The sequence below is a fragment of the Canis aureus genome, chromosome 5 (genome assembly GCF_053574225.1).
Source record: "Canis aureus isolate CA01 chromosome 5, VMU_Caureus_v.1.0, whole genome shotgun sequence".
Taxonomy (NCBI): Eukaryota; Metazoa; Chordata; class Mammalia; order Carnivora; family Canidae; genus Canis; species Canis aureus.
This window is the reverse complement of record NC_135615.1, coordinates 19,129,640-19,157,136: the sequence shown is the minus strand read 5'-3', so window position 1 is coordinate 19,157,136 and position 27,497 is coordinate 19,129,640. Positions and strand designations below refer to the sequence as shown.

General features: G+C 39.1%; 2 protein-coding genes across 7 annotated transcripts in view; one reads left to right on the top strand and one right to left on the bottom strand.

Annotated features, from left to right (window-relative positions):
• Positions 1-4,404, bottom strand: part of NSUN6 (NOP2/Sun RNA methyltransferase 6) — a 57,516-nt gene extending 53,112 nt beyond the window's left edge. Inside the window, exons 1-2 of one of the 3 annotated variants that reach the window (XM_077897031.1) lie at positions 3,836-4,404; positions 1,485-1,640 (exon numbers count right to left, since the gene is read on the bottom strand). In XM_077897031.1, the coding sequence (XP_077753157.1) occupies positions 1,485-1,640; positions 3,836-3,910 (231 nt within the window). In that variant the 5' untranslated portion in view covers positions 3,911-4,404. The remainder of the gene's footprint in view (positions 1-1,484; positions 1,641-3,835) is intronic. The other 2 variants (XM_077897030.1, XM_077897029.1) reach the window with 2 other exon arrangements.
• Positions 4,405-4,527: 123 nt separating this feature from the next.
• Positions 4,528-27,497, top strand: part of ARL5B (ARF like GTPase 5B) — a 36,020-nt gene continuing 13,050 nt past the window's right edge. Inside the window, exons 1-3 of one of the 4 annotated variants that reach the window (XM_077897034.1) lie at positions 4,528-4,933; positions 25,363-25,423; positions 26,991-27,138. In XM_077897034.1, coding sequence (XP_077753160.1) covers positions 4,906-4,933; positions 25,363-25,423; positions 26,991-27,138 — 237 coding nt within the window. In that variant the 5' untranslated portion in view covers positions 4,528-4,905. Of the gene's footprint in view, positions 4,934-9,842; positions 9,984-10,211; positions 10,542-10,766; positions 10,885-25,362; positions 25,424-26,990; positions 27,139-27,497 lie in introns of those variants that run through there. The other 3 variants (XM_077897035.1, XM_077897033.1, XM_077897036.1) reach the window with 3 other exon arrangements.

Genomic DNA, 27,497 nt, shown 5'->3' with positions numbered 1-27,497 from the left:
ACCATTTGACATTCCCACCTGGAATATATGAAGGTTCTAGTTTCCCTCCATCCTCACCAGCCATATGAAATTTTAAATTATTAAATTTTAATATGTGGCTCAGAGAAATCTGGAGACAAAGCATTCACCCCTCCATCATCCACCATTAGGACACACATGAATTTTGGACTATGGAAGGAGGAAGAAAATATATGCTCTAAAACTACCTCCAAGATCCTGTCCTACTAGAAACAGGTATTGCTCTACCACCAGTTTCCTATTTAGTGCTTGGGACCCAACCTTCTCTGTCTACTCTTTTAAGGGACTCAAAGTCCATCCAGAGTGATTCTGTCTGCCTTATTCTAGATACTAGTCCATAAGATCTTATAGGCCCATTAGACTAGAATACATTATCTGGATTGTAGGAATAATTTGTTAGAAAAGAAAATAAGAAAATAATCTGGATCTGCAAGAGTTATGGACACTTTGATGGGCCTCAGAACACTTTCCTTTTTACTAGCTGAAAACATACGTGTGACCACACAAAAGTAATTAATTTTGGTTGCTTGGAGGAACTACTTACATTTTATGCCTTATGACATTACTCTCAAAAAAATTATCACTATCGATAATTCAAATGCAGATTAGTTTTCCTCCAAGTCTTCTCATTATACTAAGTTTGAGCGTCACACACTCAGATACCACAGCTGATTGTTCTTATACCATGGTCATCTACTTAAAACCTGAAATTTAAAAAACTGTTCTCAAAGACAATACAACAAACATTCTAGAAATAAGATTAGAGGCAACCCCATTCATTCGGTTGATTGTCCACCTCTTGATTTTGGCTCAGGTCAGGATCTCAGGATTGTGAGATCAAAGCCCTGCCACTAAGTGTGGAGTCTGCTTCTCCTTCTGTGCATGCACACAGGCACAGTCACTCTCTCTTATAAGTAAAATCTTTAAACAAAAATAAATTAAATAATAGTAATGAGATTAGAAAAAAAATTAATCAAAACCAGTGATGATTCTCTAAAGATTTAATATTATATCTACAGTAAACTAATAATACAGCCTATTATATACAAACAGAAGCCCTTTAACCACGCTTGCCTCTTGCTTTTAAGTTAGATCCTAACTAGCTAACATTACAAATACAGGCTTTGAAGGTTAGAATGTTTTCTACATATTTTCATACGTATTCCATGAATTTTCATATGGATTCTATGTATTTTCATATTTATGATAATGATGAAGTAACAGGCCCAGAAGGATTGAGTAACCTATTTAGTCACTGTAATAAATTCAGAATCAGAAGTGCTACATTCAAGTTCTAACATTACCTCTAACATCAGCACTTGAACAATTTAACATTCATGATATTCAATCTCCTTATTTATAAAATTGGATCAATATTTTAAATTCATAGTATTTTAGTGGGGAGTTATATGACATAAATTGTAGAAATGCAATTATGGACATAATGACAGAAAATCTGCACATACCTTCTGAAGTTCATGAAACAACAGATCTTTCACCTGTTGCACTGAGGCTAGATGTGTATTTACTCTGACAGTTGTGAATGATGGAGGATGCGATAAGTGATTTAACAGAGCTTCAAATTTCCTTTCTGCTTCTTGTTTACCAAAAGCAGATATAACCTGAAAAGAGGAAAACAAGTTAATGTTTCAATGTCACTATACAAATTAACTAAAAATATTAAGCAGATTATGCACACACATTTGTTCTAATGAAATATCTTTCAGCAATTGTTCAGGTCCATTTCATTTTGCTGTATTGTTTGTGTGTTAATAACACTAACAATGTAATATTTCACAGGGTTTTTGGCTTAATTGTAATAATAAACGCTTAACAAAAAGGGCTTGGAAAACACATTGTCTCAAGTTTAAAGCATCACTAACATTTTGAACATATTAATGTCTGCTACGCTTATTCATATAAATTCATGATCATTCTATTTATAATGTATTAAATGCTATGTCATTTTGTAGAGCTATTTACCTGCTAACCTCAGGTCTAGATCAGCAACCTTTTAAAACACCAATATTTGGGGCAGCCGGGGTGGCTCAGCAGTTTAGTGCCCCCTTCAGCCAGGGTATGATCCTGGAGACCCGGGATCGAGTTCCACGTTGGGCTCCCTGCCTGGAGCCTGCTTCTCCCTCTGCCTGTGTCTCTGCCTCTCTGTATCTCTCATGAATAAATAAATAAAATCTTAAAAAAAAAACAATATTGGAACAATATTCAACAGATACTCCATGTCCTCCAAAGGTCATCCACATTAGCTTTTTCACATGGTATTTTTAAGGGTAACAATCGTCCAAAAAAGACAAGTAGCAAAGATAACCTGTCAGAAACGGGGGCTTAAAGACTCAAAAAACCAAGTCCCCCTGTAATTAACTGAAACTTCATGAGACATGTATTTTCCCATTTTTGTCACCTTTGACTGTACCCTGCCTTATGGCATATTCATAAACCACCTGCCAACCTACTAATCCTCCAGCTTCCAAAGTATTAGTACTTTCCCTAGTTTGTTTTTATTAAAACTGAATATACCTTTACCTCCAATACTCTCACAAAGGAGTGGCTTTTTTTTTTTTTTAAGATTTATTTATTTATTTATGATAGAGAGAGAGAGAGAGAGAGAGAGAGAGAGAGAGGGGCAGAGACACAGGAGGAGGGAGAAGCAGGCTCCACACCGGGAGCCCAATGGGGGACTCGATCCTGGGACTCCAGGATCACGCTCTGGGCCAAAGGCAGGCGCTAAACCGCTGAGCCACCCAGGGATCCCCTCTTTTTGTAAAATCATTTACAGTTAGTGGGTTTGAGGCAGAGATAGCATCAAGGAAAGACACTTGGATCTTTTATAATACAATATTTACCATTTTAAAAATTGTTGGGAAAAATTGCTGAATATTTCTCTTAATATGCTCCTTATATTTTTAGTTCTTTGAAATCGTTATTTTCTCTTCCCACACAATCTAATCCCCTAATATAATCTTTGGAAATTAAATGCAGGAAAAAAAGTCATAGCTTTAGGAATACCTTCATACACGAATAATATTTAAATGTTAGGCTTTACTTTGAGTAAAGTAAAGCCTCTCTCTCTCTCTCTGTGACTATCATAAAAAAAATTTTTAAAAAAGCCTCATTTTCCACAGAAAAAGAAAGTTAAACAGTATGAAATAATTTACTCAAAACCTAGGGACACAAATCAAGGACTTGGGATTCCAAATCTGTATTTTTTTTTTCCATTGGACCTGAGCTCTTCGGCTTCAGATTTTAGCCCTATTACTTGATAGCAGTGTCAATTTGGGTCAGCTATAGGACTCACTCCTGGGATGCTCAGTTCTCTCCCCAATTAAAATGGAAAAGAAGGGGCACCTGGGCGGCTCAGTGGTTGAGCATCTGCTTTCAGCTCAGGTCGTGATCCCGGGGTCCTGGGATGGAGTCCCCATCAGGTTCCCCGCAGGGCGCCTGCTTCTGTCTCTGCCTCTCTGTGTCTCTCATGAATAAATAAAATCTTTTAAAAAAATAAATAAATAAAATGGAAAAGAAATCCCTACTAGAAAAAAGGATTGCTAGTATTAAGATGCAAAGGTCCCTTCTTCCACTTTCCTAAATGATGAATCTGTAGACCTCCTTCACCTCTTATATCGAAAGCATTAAATACCCGCGGGAAGATACTGGCAGTTCTTTACATTCGAAAAAAAAAATTGCAAGAAACAACGGTGTAAAAGACCAGGTCTCCCTTTAGGTTTTTTTTTTTTTTTTTCTTTCTCCAGAGTGCGTAAATATTTGAATTTTTGCAAATATCTCACAGGCTTCTTTGACCTACCTCCTTATTCAGAAAACCTTCTTTAAGATACTTTTCAACCTCAAGTCTCAAGGATATTTTAGGGAAAACAGACATCTTTCCCTATTGCTTTGTTCTCCTCCAAGAAAAGTGCTGGAAAACGGTGATTTTTGCTGTTTTTTTTTTTTTTTTTTCTCTTTCCGAATTAACAGTGAGCAGCGTCGTGACAAGTAACCACCCACACGTGCCGGGACCACCAGCCGGCCAGGAAAATCGCGCCGCTCTTTCCAAGACCCATTCGGGACTGCGGGGGTACCTCCGCGCTTCCCCAGCGTAGCCAGTTAGAGCCGCGGCCTCGCCTCCAAGACACCCATCCTTGGTCCTCCCTTAGGGACGTTCGCGGAAATTACCCTGAGGCCAGGTCTCTCACGTCGCAGAAAATGCACGGGGGGGTGGGGCAAAAGAATAAAAGAAAAAAAAGTGACAAGCTAATCCATTGTGAACAGGCCTGGAAGATAGATGGGCTTCGCTCGAGCCGCATTCAGCCTTCGGACCTCATTTCCAAAACCGCGCCCCCAGGTTCTCAGCGGAAAGCCGCTTCCGGCTTGCGTCACTTCCGGCGACGCGGCCCACCCTCCCTGGTTCCTGCTTCCCCCCCCCCCCCCCACCATGCGCAGCCGTAAAGTACCGGGACGTCACAGCTCCGGAGTTTCCGAGCTCCGCCCGCCGCTCCTCCAGGGGCAGGTGGTTTGCCCCGCCTCCGAGGCGGGAAGGGGCGGTGGCAGCCCGGGTGAGCCCCCGGATCTAGGGCCTAGGGTGGATGCCAGGGTTAGTAAGGAAATGGGGAGGCTTTGCAGGCCTACGTCAGCCTAGAAGTCCAGTTAGTGACCTCCAACGGGAGGAAGCAGCCACAGTTGATTTGAACCTCTAAGCCACCCTGTGAGCTCAGAAGTTACTTTCTCTCCCAGAGCATGCTAAGCTGACCTCAGCTGTGAATGAACGAACGCCGTTATTCAAGTTTTTGAAAGCTGGGTTAATGGTGTGTTAATATTCATGAATGATCAGCTAAAACTTAGGTTAGAAACCCATATACGGTATTTACAATGAGTTGAATGAAGCCAGCGGTTACCTGTATCATTGGTGAGTTATACTTTAAGGCTCCCAGACCCTTGGCACAATTTATGTGTTACCCATGAAGCAAAAGATTCAAAAGGAGAAGGTACCTAATGAAAGCCTGACATTTTATGATTGAATAGGAAACTAAAAATAACTGCCTCCTTGCAGAAGATATTTGTTTTTGCAGCTCACTGTGGCTATTTACACATAACCGTAGGAAAAGTTTTTAAAGTCTTTTTCTAAATCTCAAACAGATGTTTAAAAAGTGTTTAATAGGGACGCCTAGGTGGCTCAATGGTTGAGCGTCTGCCTTCGGCCCAGGGCGTGATCCTGGAGACCGGGGATCGAGTCCCGCGTCAGGCTCCCAGCACGGAGCCTGCTTCTCGCTCTGCGTGTGTCTCTGCCTCTCTGTGTGTGTGTCTCTCATGAATAAATGTAAGAAATAAATGAATAAATTGTATAAAATGTTTAATGATTACTTTATAATAGACTGGCCTGGTTCCGTATAAAGTATTTTAATTTACAGCCACACAGTAACTCTGTAATATGGTTGTATCCCTCTTATGAAAGTAAAACAAGGCTCCCAGAGTTGAAATAACTCTGGCATCACAGTAAGAAAGAATAAAGACTACAGCTACCTGTCTTCTAAATACCAACTCTTTTCACCATGGCATACTTCTTCAGTAAGTTCTTGTGATGCTTCTATGGCTAAATCATCTACAAGTGATTAGGAAAATGTCAAGGGGTGCCTGGGGGGTGTAGTCTGTTAAGCCTCAGACTCGGTTTTAGCTCAAGTCCTGATCTCAAGGTCCTGAAATTGAGCTCTGCATTGGGCTCTGCCCTCAGCCAGAGTCTGCCTAAGACTCCCTTTCCCTACTTGCCTGCCCCTCCTCACTGTGCACCCATGCACTTTTTCAATCCCACTCTAAAAGAAATAAATCTTAAAAAAAAAAAAAAAAAGGAAAATGTCTAGATTGGGCATGTCCAAAGAAATCTTTGCAGCCTCAGAATTGTGACCGTGGCACCAATGACAGTTGGAATCTGTATTTAGGAAATAAGGGAGAGGTAGGAACAAGTTGGACTAGATTGTAAATTCCAAGAGGATAGAGGTTTTATCTTATCACTGCATATCCACTGCCTTAACATGTAATAGGCACGTAAAGGTTGAATGACTAAATGAATAGATGGATGGGCATCTATGTGAACTAGAGAAAAGAAAATGCTGATAAAGCATGTATTTCCTGGAAATTAGTTCACTAGTTAAGCACATATGAAGAGTGCAGAGCACATTTAGACTATCCTGTGTAGACACTATTGTAGTGATAGTTATGTTGAGGAAGAGGCCTATTGCTTGGGTTCCAGGATTGAGTCCAAGAAAAGCATATTACAAATCTGAAGTTGGCATAGCACATATTGTCTAAGCAAAGGGAGACCCCCTATAAGAATATACCCATATAATAGTCATTTAGGTTGTATTTTCTCAGTGGGGCAATATGGCTCTCAATGTGGGGGAGCAAAAAAAATCTTAGATATAATATTAAATCTCAGTTCGTGGTGCTCCAAAGCTTAACCTTACCAGAAAACAAACATATACCAAAATATTTACTTTCATGAAGCAGATATGAGAGAATTGGGGGAAAAAGTATAGGAAAGCTGAAAATCTATCAAATTCAGCTCATCTTTGACTAAAGTCGAAGTGGACATAATCTTAAATGTGTAGGAAAGTTGTTTCTAAAGAGTTAATTTCATTCCTAGTCAGAACATGCTTTCCCTGGACTCTTGATTCAAGCCATGCATGCAATTTATCTTAGCTAACAGAGTAATAAATTGAATTCAATTCCTGCTGTAGCCAATTCTAAGTATTATCTGAAGTTAGTTTATAATTAGTTCCTTCTAAGGAATAGCTATAGTTTGTTTTTAACTCCCTAGTGGTGCAATGTTGAATTTTTCCTTGAAATTTTAATTCGGGGACGCCTGGATGGCTCAGTGGTTGAGCGTCTGCCTTTGGCTCAGGGCGTGATCCTGGAGTCCTGGGATCGAGTCCCACATCAGGCTCCCTGCATGGAGCCTGCTTCTCCCTCTGCCTGTGTCTCTGCCTTTCTCTCTGTGTCTCTCATGAATAAATAAATAATTAAAAAAAAAGAAATTTTAACTTGTTTTGCTCTAAGTACAGCACTTTTATCTTTTTCTTAAAATCTGTTGGAAAGAAAGATTACTGGCATTACATTTTAATTAAAGGCATTATTTCCAATTAACTCTTCAGAAAATAAGTCATGATCCTAACAATGGTATTATGCTCTTTTTTAATGGCTTTTTTATTTCATGAACTCAAAATATATTCATATTCAAATAGTAACATTTCATAGAACAGCATTACCTTCTTTGGATCAAAGCCTACACTGAAATTAGTTTTAAAAACTTTTAAAGGAGGACCACCTGAGTGGCTCAGTGGTTCAGTGTCTACCTTTAGCTCAGGTCATGATCCTGGAGTTCGGGGATCGAGTCCCACATCAGGCTCCCGGCAAGCAGCCTGCTTCTCCCTCTGCCTATGTCTCTGTGTCTCTCATGAATAAATGAATAAAATATTTTTTAAAATAATAAAAAGCTTTTAAAGGAATGTTTTCATAAAAAATGAATAAAGGTGTTATTTTTAAAAATATTTTATTGATTTATTCAAGAAAGACACAGAGGAGAGAGAGAGGCAGAGACATAGGCAGAGGAAGAAGCAGGCTCCACACAGGGAGCCCGATGTGGGACTCGATCCCAGGTCTCCAGGATCACGCCCTGGGCTGAAGGCAGGCGCTAAACCACTGAGCCACCCAGGGATCCCCAAGGTGTTATGTTTTAAGTGCTATATTTAAAAAGAAAACAGTATATTACTCAAAATTCCTTAATTTGATTAAATTCTTGACAAGTATTCCTACTATAATTTATATAGTACAAATGTACAATATGAACTAAAGTGTTTCTTTTCTAAAACATAATTATGTTAACATTTGTTTATATAATTCACAGCTGTTTTGTTTTTTTAATTATATCTGTTTTTTAGTTGTGACTATTTTTCTTTCCTTCCAGTTTGTAAAAATTTCAAATTCCTAAATCTGCAAATAACAGTATCTAATGTGAAAAAAATTTTTTAAAATACTACAGCAGTCCTGTTGTCAGGTAAATTGTAGAAAAGATGGTAAAAATCAGAACAGTTCTTCAACATAAAAGTCTGAAACATTTTGGAGCACCTGGTGGGTACAGTTGGTAGAGCATACAACTCTGGACCCTAGGATTGTGAGTTAGAGCCCCACGTTGGGTGTAGAGATTACTTAAAAAAAAAAAAAAGTTTCAGACATTTTGAGTAGAATCAATAGAAATATAAACAGTCCTGTTCAAATATATTCATTCCACTTAAGTGAAAAATAATTCAAATTTACTTTCTAAAGTATCATTAAACTAGCATAAAAATAGTTAAGAAATGTGTAATTTTTGCCTTCAAAGCTCTAAAAAAACACACACCTTTTTTTCAGAAACTATTCATTAGAAATCTGAAAGCCAGAAAAAATAGGATGTAATTTATGTATATAGCTAACAATTGAAGAACTTAAGTTACAGAATCTAAAGGTTTTATTATTATTATTATCATTATCATTATTATTGAAACTAGGACTAGAATATCCCAAGCCTCTGTTTACACAAACACATAATCATCTATATTTGAGCCAATTCATGGTCCTGAAAGATGCACTAACTTACACGGGCTCAGTACATATATTTTCCTCTATGTGGGAGGTTGTAACTTGTCTTTAAGGTCAGAACACTGGGGCACGTTATCCCATATGTCTTATAGGGTCTTTGGTAACACTGGGAGGATTTCATAAGTCATAGGCTTCACTTCTCTGTACAGGTAACCAAATAGTTTGGATTGTTAAAAGGCCATTCTAGGGGGAATCCCTGGGTGGCTCAGCAGTTTGGCGCCTGCCTTTGGCCCAGGGCGCGATCCTGGAGTCCCAGGATCGAGTCCCGCGTCGGGCTCCCTCCCGCTGCCTGTGTCTCTGCCTCTCTCTCTCTCTCTCTGTGTCTCCCAGAAGTAAATGAATAAAAACTTAAAAAAAAAAAAAAAAAAAAAAAGCCATTCTATGGGGCGCCTGGGTGGCTCAGTGGTTGAGTGCCTTTGGCTCAGGGCGAGATCCGGCTCCCCCCCCCCACCCCGCCACTACCCCCCTGCAGGGACCCTGCTTCTCTGTGTCTCTCATGAATAAAATAAAAAACAAATCATACTAGCCGGGTAAAAATGTGCCACCTGACCAAAGTCCATAGTTTTTCAATTAAGTTCTCTCTTTAACTGGGAATTAGGTGTCATTCCAGGCTGTGAAGCTTTTAAATTTGTTGGAACCCAGCATGGAGAAGAAAGCGGGATGGTGTAACACCGCTGTACTGTGACAGATGGGAGCCACACTTCCGAGCATGGTGTCCGGTAGAGAGAGAGGTTGACTCGCCACGTTGTACACCTGAAACCAATGTAACGTGCCAACTATCCTCAAAGAAAAAAACTAAAAAATCAGAAAAGAAAGTGGAATGAAAACACTTCGGGAGAGGCTTAGCTTTTGGACTTAAAAGGTTAACCGAGTAATCAATTGAATTCAATTCCAGCTGCAGCCAATTCTTCCAGGTATTAAGTTCATAACAAATCCTTATAAGGGATCTTAGATTTTTTTTTTTTTAATTCCCGAATTCGATCTTTACTCTTGAGGCTTCACTTTCTTTGCTCGAGGTACAGCACGCTTTCCCCTCTATTTTTGCTGAACTGGAGAGATTACTGGCATTTCATTTCAATTAAAGGAAGCTTTTTTTTTTTCCTTCTTCGTGTATTTGGGCTCCGTGAAAATTCCAAGGCGCGGCAAAACCCGGAGGGCTCGCCGCGAACCACGTAAGCGAACCCTGGGGCCGCCGGCATTCCGAGGACCGCCTCCCACCCAGTTCTACTTCGCCCGCCCGGGGTGACGGTCACAGGGCACCAAACCGAGCTGCACAGCTGCCCCACAGCTGGGAGGACAGGGGCGCACCTGCGCAGCAACCGAATCAGGTACCGGGACAGCCGGCGCCAGCGCTCACTTGGGGAAACTCCCCAACTCCCACGCACCCGAGGCTCCCGCACAGCCGGGCCCTTTGGAGCCCGCCCACCGGAAGTGAAGTGGGAGGAAACGCCACGTCGAAAGCGTGTGCTTACGCCAGCGCGCCGACGTCAGGGCCCGTCCTTCCGGCGATGGGTGGCCGGGAATCCGGAGGGGAGGCGGAGCGGAGGCGGGGCTCGGGGCTGGTGGAAGCTCTGGTCGGTAGGTGGGTTCAGACCGAGGGGACTACGGGTCGGCGTAGGGCTCAGTGGGCTCGAAACAAAGGGCTGTCCGGCGGCGACTGGGCGCCGTGCCTTCGGACCGGTAGCTGAGCGGCCGATCGCGGCGGGTCGGCCCGCCAGTGCCCTCGCCGCGCGGTCTCCGTACTCTCCTCCACGGTTCGCTCCGGCCAGCGCCGTGCTGGGGGGCCCGGCACAGCGGCACCTGCTGCTGAGGGACCCCGCGGCCCGCCCAGGTGCTCATGATGGGGCTCATCTTCGCTAAACTGTGGAGCCTCTTCTGTAACCAAGGTGAGGAGCACGGGGCTGCGCAGCGGCTCGACTCGGGGGCGGAGGGTCCGGGCGCCTGGGGGCCAAGCCGGAGGCAGCGCTGCCGGCGCCCGCTAACGTTCTGCGTCGCTGAGAAGTGATTTTTCTCGAGGCGGCGGGTAGAAACTCGGTATTTGCCGGGGGGGGGGGCGGGGGGGGCGCGAGAAGGTGCTGGAGAGGCTGGATGGGTGCGAGAAACGAGGAGTGAGAACCGGAGGCATTTGGGATCCCAGGGTCCAGACTAAGAATTTCTGGGTTTGGGCGAAGCAGAGCGGAAAGCACCTGGTGATACCTGGAGGCGTTTCGAGGGCCCTCTCCATATCCAGTTAAGCATCCTGTGGCTTGCCCCGTGATAACTGCCCGCCCAGAAACCTATCAACTTTTTTTTTTTAAGTTCTTAGTGCTCCCCCCCACCCCCCACCCCCAGCCCTGCTCTTGGAGCCCCTGCGCCTTGGCGCTCTCTCTGATTTCGCTCTGCGTCCTCGAACTCGGCAACGAGTGGTGTGAGATGCACGGGGTTCCGCACATCCGCATCCTAAACCCTGTATTTCTTTCTTAGGTGTTAGCGAACTGTACGCCTTTGGTGGTTCTGTCTAGGAGATTACGTGTCCGTAATTAGTCTGGAACAGGTTATGAGACATTTAGGAGTTGGAAGTCCAAAGGGCCAAAGCAAGAAGTTGTAAAACCTGTTCTGAGTCAGAGGATGAGATGGGATGTTTTCTGAAGAGGGAAAATACTCAGACCAAAAAATAAATAAATAGATAAGACGGGGGGGAGGGCTGCCAGCAGATAGTTTTAGGCATTCTTTGAACGGAATGCTTTCTTAGTGATTGTATCTACTTTTTAAATTCAGTTTCATTTTCCATTTGATACCCGACGTAATACAAGCCCGGGTTTTACAGTGATAACCAAGTTGTTACTGCCAACGTCCTGTTTCCGTACCTAGATTTGAGAAGTCGTGAACAAAGTGAAATGGCTTTAGTTAATTTGTTCCGCAGTTAACACGAAAATAGACTTTTCCAAACTCGTGAATAATGCGAGTGTATGTATACACCTCTACAAATACGTGTATGTGTGTATATGTGCAGTTATGTGTATATATGCAATGACCACGGATGCCGCACTTCAGGTGATTTCTAAGGGTCGAAGCTTTTTTTCTTTTTTTAAGATTTTATTTATTTATTCATGAGAGACAGAGAGAGAGAAAGAGAGAGAGAGGCAGAGACACAGGCAGAGGGAGAAGCAGGCTCCACGCAGGGAGCCCAACGTGGGACTCGATCCCGGGTCTCCAGGGTCAGGCCCTGGGCTGAAGGCGGCGCTAAACCGCTCAGCCACCCGGGCTGCCCGAGTGGTCGGAGCTTACCTCCTTAAGGATATTATCTATATATTTAATACATGATTTTTTTTCCAGCAGTTTATATTTTCTAGTCCTTATTACATGAGTTCACTACTATATGTAAAAGAGCATTTTAAGACATCCTGAAAAGTATAAAGATCAACAGTTTTCATCTGCTTATATTTTCCCATAGTTTAAGAGACAAAACATTGCCAAAGTCTTTGTTTCTACCTGTGTTACCCAATCAATTCCTCTTTCTCTACCCTATTTTTATTACTGATGTCTTATTACTTGTAGTAAGCCTTCTTTAATTTCATTAATCAGACTAGAAGGGAACAGAGGATGTAAAGGGAAAATTTAAGAGATGAAAAACATTCACGGGCTGCTTAAAGTCGCATAATTGTCAGGCCTCCTAAATCCCCACCACTCTTTAGAATTTTTCTTTTCTTTAAACTTTCCTGTTGAAAATTTAGAGCGAAAGGTTATTGTGTCATTTTTATCCTTATTTGTTCATGCAGCTAATATTTAATTAGTTGGGCCCTTGCATGGACAGTCTCCTTTAAGGCATAGGATATACAAAGGTAAAAAAAAAAAAAAAATACAAAGAGAAATGATAACGTAGTTCCTTGCTCACAAAGTACTCAAAAGATCAGCAAATGAGACCCACGGGGGAAAAATGTGGTGTGGTAAATTCTTTTAAGGGATACGTATAGAAGTGTGATGATCACCAAGAGCTAAGTGGTTAATTTTTCTCAAGTGGTTCCTGGAACACTTTACCGAAAAAGGTATACTTGTCCTTTCCTGTTAATGGGAGTTTACGGGTGTGCTAAGCAGAGTAAGTAGAAGGGGTGTATTATTCTAGGTTGAAGGACTAATGATATGTAAATGGAGAGGAATTGAATACTTGGGCACCTTGAGGGAAGCTGAAAATAGTTTAGTTTGGCTGTATGTTAGTTGGCCTGTGGAGGAGTTAGAGGAGTTGAGGTTGGAGAGGTAGCCCATGGAAGCTGATCACAGAGGGCCTTGTGTGTCAGCCCACTGAGACGTTAAGCTGTACAGAGCTGTGGAAGGGATGGCTCGCTATGTTATTTTTTAAGCAGGGGAATAATGTCATTGGACTGATACTTTTGTATTTTTTACTCATATCAACGAAATTAACTGACAGTCTCAGTTTCCCATTTTCACCACTGTAGTGCAACTAATCTGAAATTCTCAAATCACTCCATCTTGATTGCATATTAGGATAATAAGCCCACGGCCCTATCTCAGACCAATTAGATCAGAATGGGGCAGAGTGGCCTGGGTGTAACTGCCTAGATGATTTACATTTGCCTCCAGCATTGAGAACTAGGTATCTGATTTTAAATACTCCTTTCCCTTATCTGGTTTTCAGTATTTGCCTCCCATCTGTTTTTTCCTGTACCTTTTTTTTTTTTGTTTTTTTTTTTTTAAGATTCTATTTATTTATTCATGAGAGATAGAGGCAGAGACACAGGTAGAGGGAGAAGCAGTCTCCCTGCAGGGAGCCCGATGTGGGACTCAGTCCGGGGTCTCCAGGATGAGGCCCTGGGCTGAAGGCGGCGCTGAACCACTGAGCCACCCAGGGATTGCTTTCCTGTACCATTTTACAGCACAAGGCACCTTCTCATAAATTTGATACCTTTCTGGGAATACGTATGCTTATGTGTGGTTGTCTATATAAAACTATGACAAAGTACACAGTCTCGGGAATTTTGTATTGCTTAATTATAAGCTCAAAGATGTTACTTGGATGTAATGATCAATGCAGGAGATAATTTCAAATCTGATTATCTTTATAGATTTATGAACATACCTGTCCAGTACATACTTCCATATTTTTTAATAGTATGCATATCTGGAAATTTCAATCCTATCCTTTGTCTTTTGAGATATCATTGTCATAGAACGTATTAGTTTTAGGTATACTAATCATTTGTTTTAGAAGAGAAATTAGTACTTTATGCCCTTTTCCCTTCTCATCCCAACATAGTGTTTTGATTTATAATACACACTGCCTTTTCATTATTGTGACTGTAAAATTTAGTTAACGCCTGAGCCACAGTGTGCTATAATTATGTTCCCCTTCTTCCTACAACCTTTTCCCCATAGAGTAAATAATTATATCTCACCTTAGTTTTCTTTGTATATTTGACTGAGTCCTTTCATTCTAACCCAAAACTCTGTACAAAGTTTTTCTGTATCACACTTAATCAGATGAGATACCCTTCCTCCCCAATCCCACAGTATTCCTTTCTGCTCCAAACTGAGCTTGCTTCCCTCTGCCTGCTACGCAGCTGTGCTGGACTTGTCTTTGCAGTCATTCCAGGAATTTCCTTTGCTTTTCTGTTTTATTCGAACTTATGTCTTTTTTTTTTTCTTGCTTTCCTTTTTTTTTTTTTTTTTTTTTTTATGAAGTACATCCTACAGAAATTATTTGCAAAGGTGTCCAAAGCAGTAATTTTTCTTGTGATTACAAATGCCTGAAAATGTTTTGGTCTGTCTTTGCTTTTGATTTATAACTGGGCTGAATATAAAATTCTGAGTTGGAAAAACATCTTTCAGAGGAGGTTTAAAGGTATTATCATTGTCTTCTAGCTCTCCGGTGTCTCCCCCGCCCCGTGTTTAAAACACCAGTATCATTCTTTTTCTTTTCTTTTCTTTTCTTTTTTTTTTTTACCAGTATCATTCTTATTCTGATTTTTTTTTTCTCTTTCTAGTAGAGTTTAGAATTTTCCATTTATCCTTGGTATTTTTAAATTTCAGAGACATGTGCCTTGTTATGTATCTTTTTTGGTTCATTGTGCTAGGCCTCCTGGACCTTCTGGACCTTTTCAACATAAAGTTGGACGTTTTTCAGTTCTAAATATTTTTTAATTATGTTTCTGTTAGAATGTTTTCCTCTACTTTTTGGAAATCTTATTGGTTGTATTGTGCCTACTGGATTATGTAGTATTCTTTTCCATTATACTGTCTTTTTTTCCCTGAGTTTTACTTTCTGGGATATATCCTTTGTCTTTCGATCTTCCTATTGAATATTTTGATTCTATCATTTTTAATTTATGAAAGCCTTTTATTTGTGAAATATTATATTTTTCATTGTTCTTGTGGCATTGTTCCATAACCTTCTAAGTTCCATAACCTTCTAAGTTTCTTTGAAGTTTTCTTCTAGTTTTCTGTTTTCTGTTTGTTTATTTTTATATTAGCCTTTCAGATTGGAGGCTTTACCCATGGAGCTGTTGTAGTTCCATAGAATGACTATGCCACAGTTGGTTTATTCATTTGTGTCATGACAAGTTGTAATATGTAATACTCTTATGAGTTTTTGTAGTCATGTTTTCATTTCTCCAGATGAATATCTGGAAGTGCAATTTTTAGATCCTAGGCTAGATATATGATGAGTTTAATAAGAAACTATTAGATTGTTTTGTAAAGTGTTAAACTGTTCTTATACTCTCATCAGCAGTGTTTGAGACATCTACTTTTTTAAGATTTATTTTTTTACATTACAGAGCGTGTGCATGCACACACAGAAATGGGGGGTGAGAACTTGACAGGACAGAGAGAGAGAAGCAAACCCCACTGAGTGTGGAGCCCAACACTGGGCTCTATCCCCATGATCATTGAGATCATGACCTGAGCCAAAACCAAGAGCTGACCGTTTAACCAACTGAGCCACCCAGGCATTTCTGAGACTTATGCTTTTAACATCCTTAGCAACATTTGATGTCCTCAGTCTTTTTATTTTTAGTTATTCAGTTAGATGAGTAGTGATAACTCATTTTGGTTTTAATTTGCATTTTTCTGATGGCTTTTGGGTGTTAAGCATTTTTTCACGTGCTGATGAGCCATACATATTTCTTATGCGGAATGTTCAAATCCTTTTCTTGTTAAAATTTTTTTTTGTTTACAAAATTATATATATAATTATATTTTCTGGAACTGAATCCTTTGCCAGATGTATGTTTTATGAATATTTCTCCAGTCTGTGGCTTCCTTATTCATTTTCTATTAATGCAGGTTTTGCTGAGTAGAAATTTTAAATTTGGGTGAAGTCTGATTTTTCAACTTTTTTATTTTTTATTTATTTTTTTAATGGCTCTTGCTTTTTGTGTCCTGTTCCTTTCATCTACAAGCTTTGGCTTTTATACTTAGGTCTATGAGCCATCTCAGATTATTTTGCAGTTACCAGATGAGTAAAGGGGTTGGGATTCATTACTTATAAATTTTTTTACTTGGACATTTGCTTGTTCTAGCATAATTTACTGAAGACTTTGCTTTCATAATGGACACTTTGGAGTCTTTGGTGAAAGATTGAGTCTTATCTCTGGACTTTTCTCTTGCATTGATCTATATGTCCATCCCAATACCATACACCATCTTGGTTATTGTACTACTTCACAGTAGATTTTGAAGTCCAGTGTCAGTCCTCCAACATGTTTGTTAATCTTTTCAAAGATTTTAGTTTTTTCTGTTTTCTGCTTTTTCATTTTACCAATTTCTGTTGTTTATTTCCTTCCATCTACTTTGAGTTTACTTTGTGCCCCCGCAATCTTCTTAAAATAGGGTGTGTGTCATAGTTTTTGTCTCTTATTCCATTCATATGTTACATTTTAAAGCTTTAAGTATCCTTCCTAAGAATTGTGTTAACATCATTCCACAAATTTTAATTTGTTGTATGTCTTTCAGTTTGAAATGTTTTAATATTGTTATTTCTATTTTGACCTGTGGATTATTTATAAGTGTTTAGTTTTCAAATATTTATTTTCCTAGATAGCTTATTATTGGTTCGTTATTTAATTCCATTGTGTTCAGAACTATGCTCTGTAAGATTTCCTTTTTTTTTTTGGTCAGATTTATTGAGGCTTTTTTATAGTCCATCCAAATGTTTGGTACATGTAACTTTTGTTTTTTTTTTTTAATTTTTTTTTTAAATTTTTTTTTTTTTTATTTATTTATGATAGTCACAGAGAGAGAGAGAGAGAGGCAGAGACACAGGCAGAGAAGCAGGCTCCATTCACCGGGAGCCCGATGCGGGATTCGATCCCGGGTCTCCAGGATCGCGCCCTGGGCCAAAGGCAAGCGCCAAACCGCTGCGCCACCCAGGGATCCCTACATGTAACTTTTGTGCTTGAAAAAAATGTGTAATCTGGAATTGTAAAATACTCTGTAAACTCTGTAAGTTATGGTAGTTAGTGTTTGTTTTTTTTTTTTTTTTTAAGATTTTATTTATTCATGAGAGAGAGAGAGAGAGAGAGAGAGAGAGAGGCAGAGACACAGGCAGAGGGAGAAGCAGGCTCCATGCAGGGAGCCCTATGTGGGAGTTGATCACCAGGGACTCCAGGATCACAACCTGGGCCTAACAAAGGCAGGCACTAAACCACTGAGCCACCCAGGCATCCCAAGTAGTTGTTAGTGTTATTCAGACATTCTGTATCCTAATGTGTATCTCTGCTAGAGGACATTCATTGTGTGATCTTCTGCTTTCTGATCTAGTGTGAAATTCTCTTTTAATTATAATGTTTAGCCGAATTTATTGATGTGGTTCAATTTATGATACAGATATTAAAGTATGCTATTTTATTATTCCCTATTGTCCCATCTGCATTCGTTTTGTTTTGTTGTTTCTCTGTTCTTCCTTCCCCACTTTGCTCTGGGTTAATTGTTTTTGTTTTCTTACAATTCCATTTTATTTTATTTACTGGCTTTTTTATAGTGATCCTTTTTACATTATTTTTATAATCACTAGGGATTGCAACATACATTGTTACCTTTCCTCAATCTACTTAAGAGTCAGTAATGTAACACTTCTAAAGTGTAAGAACTTTGATACTTTGTGCCATAAGTATTGTACCTACATTAGTTACAAACTGTACAGTGATGTTACAATTTTTTGCTAACAGTCATATATTCCTAAATATTTTAAGAAAGGGCAAAATTTCTCTTATGTTTACTTATATTATTATTTTTGATGCTTTGAATTTCCATCTAGTATAATTTCCCTTCAAGCCAAAGAATTTCAGCATTTTTGTAGGGTAGCCCTTTTGGTGATGAATGGTGTTAGTTTTCTTTTATCTGAAAGTGTATTTTTTTGCCTTCATTCTTGAAGTATATTTTTGCTGAATATAGAATCTTAGGTCACTTTTTTTTTCTCCCTTTAGTGCTTTAAAGTTATTCCACTGTCTTCAGGCCTCCTATTTTTTTCCTTGTAAAAAATCAACCAACATTCATATCTTTAGTTCCCTTTACATAACCTGATTTTCTCTTGCTGCCTTCAAGATTTTCCCATTATCTTTGGTTTTCAGAAGATTGACCATGACATTCCTAGCTTTGCTTTTCTTTGTATTTATCCTGTTTGGAGTTTGCTGAGCTTCTTGAATTTGAAAATTTTGTATATATTTGCACTCACCCAGTTTACTTGTATTTCTCAAATACAACTTTTTCCCAAATTATCCAATATAATCCATTAGTAAGTTATGAAGTCAATTTAGTGAGGACCAGCATTAAAACAAAGAATGAACATTCTAAAATAGAAACTATTACAGTGTCCCTCAGTTAGTAAAGATACAGTGTTGTGAAACTTTTGTTTCAGTTGTGTGTGTCCTGAGTCATAATGCAAAATATATTTATAGTATATATAAACAACTGTGGTCATGCGCCATGACCACAATTTGAAAACCATGCATTGTCTTTGCCCCTTAACATTTGCCTTCCTGATTGTAACCTTCCCTTGGGCAACATTTGAATTCTCCAGAGAACTGTATGAGTTATATCAATTTCAATATTTCCTGCTTAATCTTTTCTAATCATTGCCTTTGTTCAGTGAGTTGGGGATGAGGGGCAATCTTTGGTCTTTTAGGCACTTCACTCTGGCCTGAGATCTTAGTGTCTTCTGCCTTCTTAGAATCTTTAATCTTTTTTTAAAAATCTGTATTTAGTCCTCTTAGCTACCAGAAAAGTATTTTTGGTCTATCCAATAAGCTATTCTTATTTATTATTGTAAGATTGTAAGATTCCGTTTTGTCATAGAAATGTCTCTCTCACACTGGGAGACCATTAGCCAAACTTCTCAGCATGTTCAACTTAAGATTGACTCCGTTGTTTCCTCATCAGTAAAATGAAGAATGCCACCACTTTCCCATGGAATGATCGTGAGGATTAACTTGCACATTGCACATAAAACACTCAGACTGAAACTCTGTAATACTCTTTTTTGCTCTTGACATTTATCTCCTTACGTGAGAGCTAGGTTCTAGATCTGTTATTCTTGAGAATATTACCATGTGATATGTCCATATCTATTGCTTTATACTAACGATGCTGTGCTGTAAGTGCTTATTTACATATGCACCTTTAAGATTTTTAAGGGTAGAGAATCCTTGCTTTTTCGTCTTAATCACAAATATTAAAGTCAGGTGTAAAATGAACTCAAGAAATGTTGAATTGTTGAATCATTAGATTTACATAGCTACTCTTAACAAAATTTAGGCATCCGGGAATATGGGAGCTGAGGTAGGAGTAGAGGGAGACTGAATAATTTGGAAGGGAAGTTAATACTTTATAGCAAAAAAGGAAAACAAATGCTGGCTCTCACCAATGTTTACTAGAATAAATAACTTCATAGAACTTTAATTTCTTTTTTTTTTTTTAAGATTTTATTTATTTATTCATGATAGTCACACAGAGAGAGAGACAGAGAGGCAGAGACACAGACAGAGGGAGAAGCAGGCTCCATGCAGGGAGCCCGACGTGGGATTCGATCCTGGGTCTCCAGGATTGCGCCCCGGGCCAAAGGCAGGTGCCAAACCGCTGCGCCACCCAGGGATCCCTAATTTCTTATCTGTAACCTAAGGAAGAAGGCTCAGGTCAGTAGTGTCTTTTTGGAGACCTTGGTTCCTCAGAAATGCCTTTATAGGTGAGCCATTTGTAGGTTAAGAGGTGGAAGAAAGGGAATAGATCTCCAGTTCTGCAGTCTGTTTTATGATTCTATGAGCAATGTAAGGATATTTTTTTTTTTATTATCTTTTTTTTTTTTTTTCCAAAAGCCATATTTCCTTGGGTGCTCCTCATTGCTATACAGGCCATCTGGCCTTCAGGTCTCAGATTGTGACAGCATATCTTCTGACTTTTTTTTTTTAATATAGATTTTTTTTTAAAGATTTTATTTATTTATTCATAGAGACAGAGAGAGAGAGAGGCAGAGACACAGGCAGAGGGAGAAGCAGGCATCATACAGAGAGCCTGACGCGGGACTTGATCCAGGGTCTCCAGGATCATGCCCTGGGCTGCAGGCGGCGCTAAACCGCTGCGCCACCGGGGCTGCCCTCTTCTGACTTTTTAATACCTACTCTTTGTAACGATGCAGATTCATTTTCTGTATATTCGATATCCTAAATTTGCTGAATCACCATATTTGGCAAAGGACATTTTTATTTGTTTAGTTATGAAGTTGTTTGCATACTCTGTGCTCATATAAGGCTTTTATAATATATCTAGAAGGTAGCAATCCCTATTTCATCCTATCTTCTGGGCTTGCATATACTTAAGATTAAAAGTTGATCATTTTATCACATTTCAGCAATACCCAGTTTTAACATAACAAATGTTAACATACTGTTTTCTGCTTTATTAGCACTGCCAATATTTAGTGATTCTCTAATTTTTATCTTACGTTTGTCTATTTGAATTATTTGGTGTTCTATATAATAACTACAGGGATTCCTGGGTGGCTCAGTGGTTGAGTGCTGCTTTTGGCTCAGGACGTGATCCCGGGATCCAGGATCAAGTCCCACATCGGGCTCCCTGCATGGAGCCTGCTTCTCCCTCTGCCTTGTCTCTGCCTCTCTCTCTGTGTCTGTCTCTCATGAATATATAAATAAAACTTTAAAAAAAAACTACAATTTTTCATTTGGTATCTATACTAAAACTAGAAATTGAATTTAGTAAATCATTTTCATTTGGTAAAGGGAAAAAGGTTTTCTTTGACTTTTTCTTCCACTTATTTTTTTGAAGTTCCTTTTTCCATCATTTTTCTTTTTAGCCATCTTTTATCTGTGTTTGTCTACAAGCGAGTGCTCTTACTAATTTTCTTTTGAAGCCTCATTCTGTATAGGCTTTACATCTTTATGCCTTGCTTACAAAATAGTATGAGCCAACTTTTAAGGACATCCAAGAGAACAAATACCATAGCCACGCATGCAGGGAAACTTTTGTGTAAACATTCGATCAAAATTAAACAAAAGCTCTGCAATTGGACCTTCATTTAGTTTAAATAAACATGATTTGTGTTGACTCTGGAGATGCATGGATTAGCTAAGTAATACTGGAAGTGTGCTTCTCTCAGACCTCTGTTGTGGGAAGAGCTACAACTTGGTCTCTTGGAAGAGAATTCTGGTGAAATATGATGGCAAGGTGACTGTCACACATTCGAAAAACATTTGGATGCAGGGCACCCAGCTGGCACAGTCAGTAGAGCCTAGGACTCTTGATCTCAGGGTTGTGAGATCCAACCCCACACTGGATGTAGAGATTACTTAAAAACAAAATCTTTAAACAAACAAACCAACTATTTGGACTCATTGGAACTCTCGATAGTTGTGGTAGTGTCTTAACTCAAACTTACTTGGCTATCAAAGTTTTTAAGTTGTCCATACTGCACCTCCAACCTACACATTTCTAGCCCCAAACGTAGGCAGCTTCTACTCTGTAACAACATACTGATTTTAATAATGCCACTGAAAAACAATAAAGAAGGTAAAGTTCTATAATTACATTTGCAGAATTTGTTCTAAGTAAGGAATTTTATAATTATACCCATGTTCACAGTTTTCCCTGTTTAAGGTTACATAAGAATTGACTGTGTCTCAGTCTACCAACTAAATATGTCATTTTTGTAGAGAGTAGTTGGAGGAGTTAGAAGAACATGTAGCTTACATATATACATGTTAAAGATGGGTTGAAGTTGTAAAAATATGTAGTTGTATAGTTTTCTCCTCACAACTTCAGACATTTCAGTGGGTCTGTAAGCAAAAGTGATGTTAAATGACTAATGTTCATCTGATTGGCAGCAGTGCAAAGTCTGACCTTTAGGCTAGATTCTTTCTCACCTTAACTGAGACTGAATTGTACTATAATGATATATTTTGGAAGGTTTTTTTTTTGTTTTTGTTTTTTTTTTAACCAACTAGGTAAACATAAAGATTATTGTTGGGCAATAAGAAATGGTACAAATTTACAAGCATCCTTTTATATCTACTTTCGTTAGCTATGACGGGAAGGAAACTATTTTATCATGACTACAGGTAATCACTAACAGTTATATAGTTTAGTTGATATTTTTCTGTTTCAATACATAAACTAAGATTTGCATGTGGCCTGTTGATTACACCCAACCAAAAGGACAGCAGTACAGAACAGGCACCGTGAGTCGCGTGTTTAATACCAAGCAGTGTCCTATACCACCACATGAATTTATACCTTATTAATCTAGATACCACTTGTGGACATTTAAAGCAACACGTTAATTTCCTTTTCTGCTTACAACAAGAGTATGTGTCATTGTCCATGTTTTTCTCATTTGTCCCTTGAAGAGGTAAAAACTTGACTGACTGGCATTTGGGAACTCAAGTTTTGGGTCATCAGCACACTTCAGGGGCAGCTAGGGACTAGAGGGATTTGAAGGAGGACAGGCATTACCATTATGCTGCAGAGTACAAACAGCTTTAATTTTGTACTTGCTTTTTTAGTAAATTCCCTTTGATTTTGATTTCCCTCTTGTACAAATGATGTTAGAGATTTTTTCCCCCAAGGAAAAAATTTAAAATAAACTTTGTTACTTCATGCTTTTAAAAATCATTTAGCTCTTTTCTGTTGATGACGCTTTGATATACAGACTCAGGTTGTTGGTGATCATATCAGAAGATAGACCTCGGCTTAATGGAAGGATTGATGCTAACACCTTCATTGTAATACAGAGTTGAAATTGTGTGTTTGGTTTTAGTTGCGAGAATTCCCTATCCCTGAGAGAAAAAAGGAATCTGCAAAAGACCTTAAGTTAATCACACAGTTGAAACTGTAATGAAACACATACTGTGTCCGCCTTTAGGGTTTGTCTGTCACCCCTGGCTTAGTTTGAACTAAGCACCAGGCTTTCAAAACGATGCATTATTTATGAGTTTTGCCATCATATGCTGCTGATAGTGTTGATCATCCTCATAATACAAAATGTGAAGCAGGGAACAGGACTTTTAGAAGATGGCCCTGGGTGTTGGTTTACTTCATTTGCCTCAACGGTGAGCCACCTGGTACTACCTTCTGTTCCCCTCTCCTGGCAGAAGTATCTGCCCCCCAAGATTAGCTTACTTCCAGACTCGTGGCTTTATTTTCACTCCTGCAGGGACCCCGTGGTCTCCAGATGCTGACAGGTGGTTTCCAGCTGTCACCAAAATTTAGAATGCTTAGTCTTGCACTGATAAGAGGGTTCTCATTCTTGAACCTTAAGGGTGAAAGATTGGGCGACCCAAAGATTGCCTCTGTTAGAAGTTAGGGAGTATGAGCCAAAAGAGTCAAAAAAGAAGGATTATAGTGAGTTATATAATAAGCAAACAAGTTTTGCCTTGTTTTGTTTTTTACAAAGCCGCTTCTGCCATAGTGAAAAAAGGCTGTTCAGAGCCTCATGTCATTTGTACAGCAATATTATAGGCATTATTTACAGTGTTCAAGTCATTATAAGGCGCAAACATGGTTTGTCACCTAACACCTTGTCTGAATTATGGCCCCCCTTTTTGACTCATGCAGTATTAACACTTTAGAATAGGAATACGAGATGATATTTGATTAGATGTATAATCACAATTTTGACATTCACAGGTTAACAAGAGAAGCAGGGTTCCGATATGAAGTAACGTCAAATCGCTGACTAAAAACAAATTGTGTTGTGGTTCTTTTGGAGGTTCACTAGCTTTTTAAGCATTCTGTCCTGAGGAAGAGAGGTATCTTTAATATATCCTGTAAAGGTTAAAATCGAGAAGATTCTAGAGTGTTTTCTCCTCTGTTCAAAGGAGGTTTCATAGTTTGTACCACTTAACAGAATAACTCGGTGGGCTTTCAGATCTGTGAAGCAAGTGATTTATTCTGTGCATAGCACCAGAAAGAGAAGACTGAAGAAGTTTTTGTTGTATAAAGAGTAGAAACCATATCTGCTCAAAAGAATTGTAAAATCCAGGGGCCCCTGGGTGGGTCAGCTGGTTAAGCATCTGCCTTCAGCTCAGGTCATGATTTCATGGTCTTGGAATCGAGTCCCTTGTGGGGCTCCTTGCTCAGTGGGAATTCTGCTTCTCCATCTGCACTCCCCCCATTGCGCTCTTATGTGTGTGTGTGCACGCCCTTTCTCCCTCCCTCTCTCTCTCTCTCTCTCTCTCTCTCTCTCTCTCAAATAAAATCTTAAGAAAGAGACTTGTGAAATCCAGATTGAAAAAGTATTGTGGACTAAGTAATTGCTTATGTATCTATAAATTAGTGGAAGGGATGAGAGACAGTATGTGTGTCTTGTTGGTGACAGGGAAACCTTTTCAATTTTATGTTTTTAATTGGATTTCTTCATGAAAGGAAGAAAAGAATCTTGGTTATATGTATGTGGGAGTACTTCCAGGTGTAAAAACAACTTGATAAAAAGCTAATTTGATTAGAAGAGATGACAAACAGATGTGTAAAACAATTTTTTTTTATAATTTTTTTTTTATTTATTTATGATAGTCACACAGAGGGAGAGAGAGAGAGAGGCAGAGACACAGGCAGAGGGAGAAGCAGGCTCCATGCACCGGGAGCCTGATGTGGGACTCGATCCTCGATCTCCAGGATCGCGCCCTGGGCCAAAGGCAGGCGCTAAACCGCTGCGCCACCCAGGGATCCCCTGGGTAAAACAATTTTTAAAAAGATTTTACTTATTTATTTGGAGGGGATAGCTGCAGAGGAGCAGAGGGAAAGGGAAAAGCAGACTCTGCTCTGAGCGTGGAGCCCAGTGCAGGACTGGATCTCACTACCCTGAGATCAGGACCTGAAGCCCTAATCAAGAGGCAGAGAGGCTTAACTGACTCAACTACCCAGTGCCCCAAAACAGTTTTTTTAAACTTGCATTTTAGGTCATAATGCCTTGTCAGGATCAGAATTGGTGCTTTTCGTATTATAAGTGAGCCAGTTCTATTGTACTTCCCTCCTACCCAAAGCTCACATTCTTGTATAAGACAGCCAGGTGAAGAACATCATACCAGAATGCCTCATTTAATACAGGTGGTCTTGACACCATGAAGTTCTTTTTACTGTTTTAACATTCCAGTAATAAGTATCCAGTGAATGGTTCTCATTAGAAAGCTAACTAATAATCAGTGTTGAAAGCATGTAATTGCAGTACGCAGTAGTGATAAATGTTTATGGTTTGTTTTCTTTTTGTAGAACACAAAGTAATTATAGTGGGACTGGATAATGCAGGGAAAACCACCATTCTTTACCAATTGTAAGTATATTTGTTTTCTTAAACAGTTTTCATCATTTTAGTTATTGGAATGAGTTTTGTGTAATTATTAAGGTACCATAATGGAAAAGCTTCAGCATATGGTTTTGTATTTTATCAAACACAAAATTTGTTTAACAAGTGAATAAAACTGCTGTATGTTTGCTAAAGCCTTCGCAAACACTCATCTTTTTCTGGCCTTGAAAGAATTAATAGTAAGCTAAAATAAATAAACCACATATAATGGTGCTGGAGTGAGGTGATAAAGTGCATTTCACTTCATTCTTCCCGCTCTGTGCTTCATTCACGTCAATAGATGGATATCTCTAGGAAGCCTGTTGCTACTCATGACCAATAGCTCTGAATTGTTGAACAAAAGCCAGACTTGTCAGATCAAAAGAAATGAAGATCACCCCTGAAAGTACTGCTTTTTTAGCTTCCAGCAGGGAAAGGTTTGAGACTTCCAGAGAACTACATTAATACTTGAGGAAATTTTAACAGCCCATCAATCCACTTGTCAAAGTAGCTCCCATTATCCTTTCAGTGTTTATGAAACGATCCACATTACGCAGAGGAAATGGATCTGTGTCCCAAGCATTTTAACAAGTAGTTATTAGATACAGTGCACAGTTGTATGGCTCTTATCTCTTTCCACCTCATCCTAAGTGTATCAGCTGACAGCTCTCCAGAAATACTTTACTTATGCAATGTCTAATGTATTTTTCAGCTACTTTGCTAAACTCTTAACTGTGGCTTGTTGTTTTAGAGGCGAATAACTACTTGTTTTACTTTAAAACATTCATTCATTGGCTGTTATGTATTTTCCTAAGACTTCACCTTTAAACATCAGATGTAAACATTTCAGAAACCTGTCAGTTGTTGAAATAATTTTCCACAGTTTCAAAAATATACATAAAACCCAAGAGACAGTGCAATTGTAGGCTTCTTCCAACACAGTACCGGCTTATTATAGGCAAATATGTATTTATTGAATGAATTAATTCATGTATTTTAACCAATAATTATGATTATGTAGTTATGAGCATTGGTGTTCTAAATACATTTATAGTTATTTTCATTTGCCTATAGCCCTATCTTTTTAAGGGTGTAGTTTAGGTTGATAGGCCTGAGTCTCAATTTTCTCACGTAGTCAGTCTTAAAAATTATACATAGTCTTCTCTTCAGTGGTTTCTACTTGCACATATTGATGTCACAGTCACCTGGAAACTTGCTCTTTCAAGAGGGAGCACTGGTTCTGCTCTGATAACAGGGCATGTTGGGATTGGAATTTTGGCCACAGAAATACAAACTCACACCACGGTGTTCCCTTCTCTCCAGATCAAGCTTTCAGTTTATTCCACTGAAAGAAAAACACAAAGTCTTCCTTCAGGAGTTGTCCTTTATCTAGGTATTTGTTTGTACAAGTGTTCTATAAGGTTCTACTTTTGATGCTAATGATTACCATCATTGATGCAAATAAGGAAGGGTGATTGATACTAAAAATATAGGGATGAAATTTCCTTCAGATTCTCAAGATTTACAAAAGATTTTTTATGGTGTCTTTTGACAGCTTAATGAATGAAGTAGTTCATACATCTCCAACCATAGGAAGCAATGTTGAAGAAATAGTTGTGAAGAACACTCATTTTCTGATGTGGGATATTGGTGGTCAAGAATCACTGCGGTCATCCTGGAACACGTATTACTCAAACACTGAGGTATACTAAGCTGTCTTCTGAATTTTAATAAAAAGAACCAAAGAATAAACCCAGAAAATAGATAGGCTGTACATAAAGATGTATTGACAGTTGCTTTTCAATAAGATCATTTTCTGTAAGGAATTTGAGGTTTTTAAATAGAAGAGAAAAGGCAAGTAGAAAGAGTGATGCCCAGTATTTGCTGTATGCTTATTATATATAGGGCAGATTCTCAGTTCATCATCACGGTAATCCTGTAACATGTCTACTGTTGGAGAAAGCAGAGAGTGGAATCAGTTAGATTACCTGTTCCAAGATCTCACAACTTTATGAGGCTCTGGTTAGGGGAGAAATAAAATATTTTAAGCCTAATTTAATAC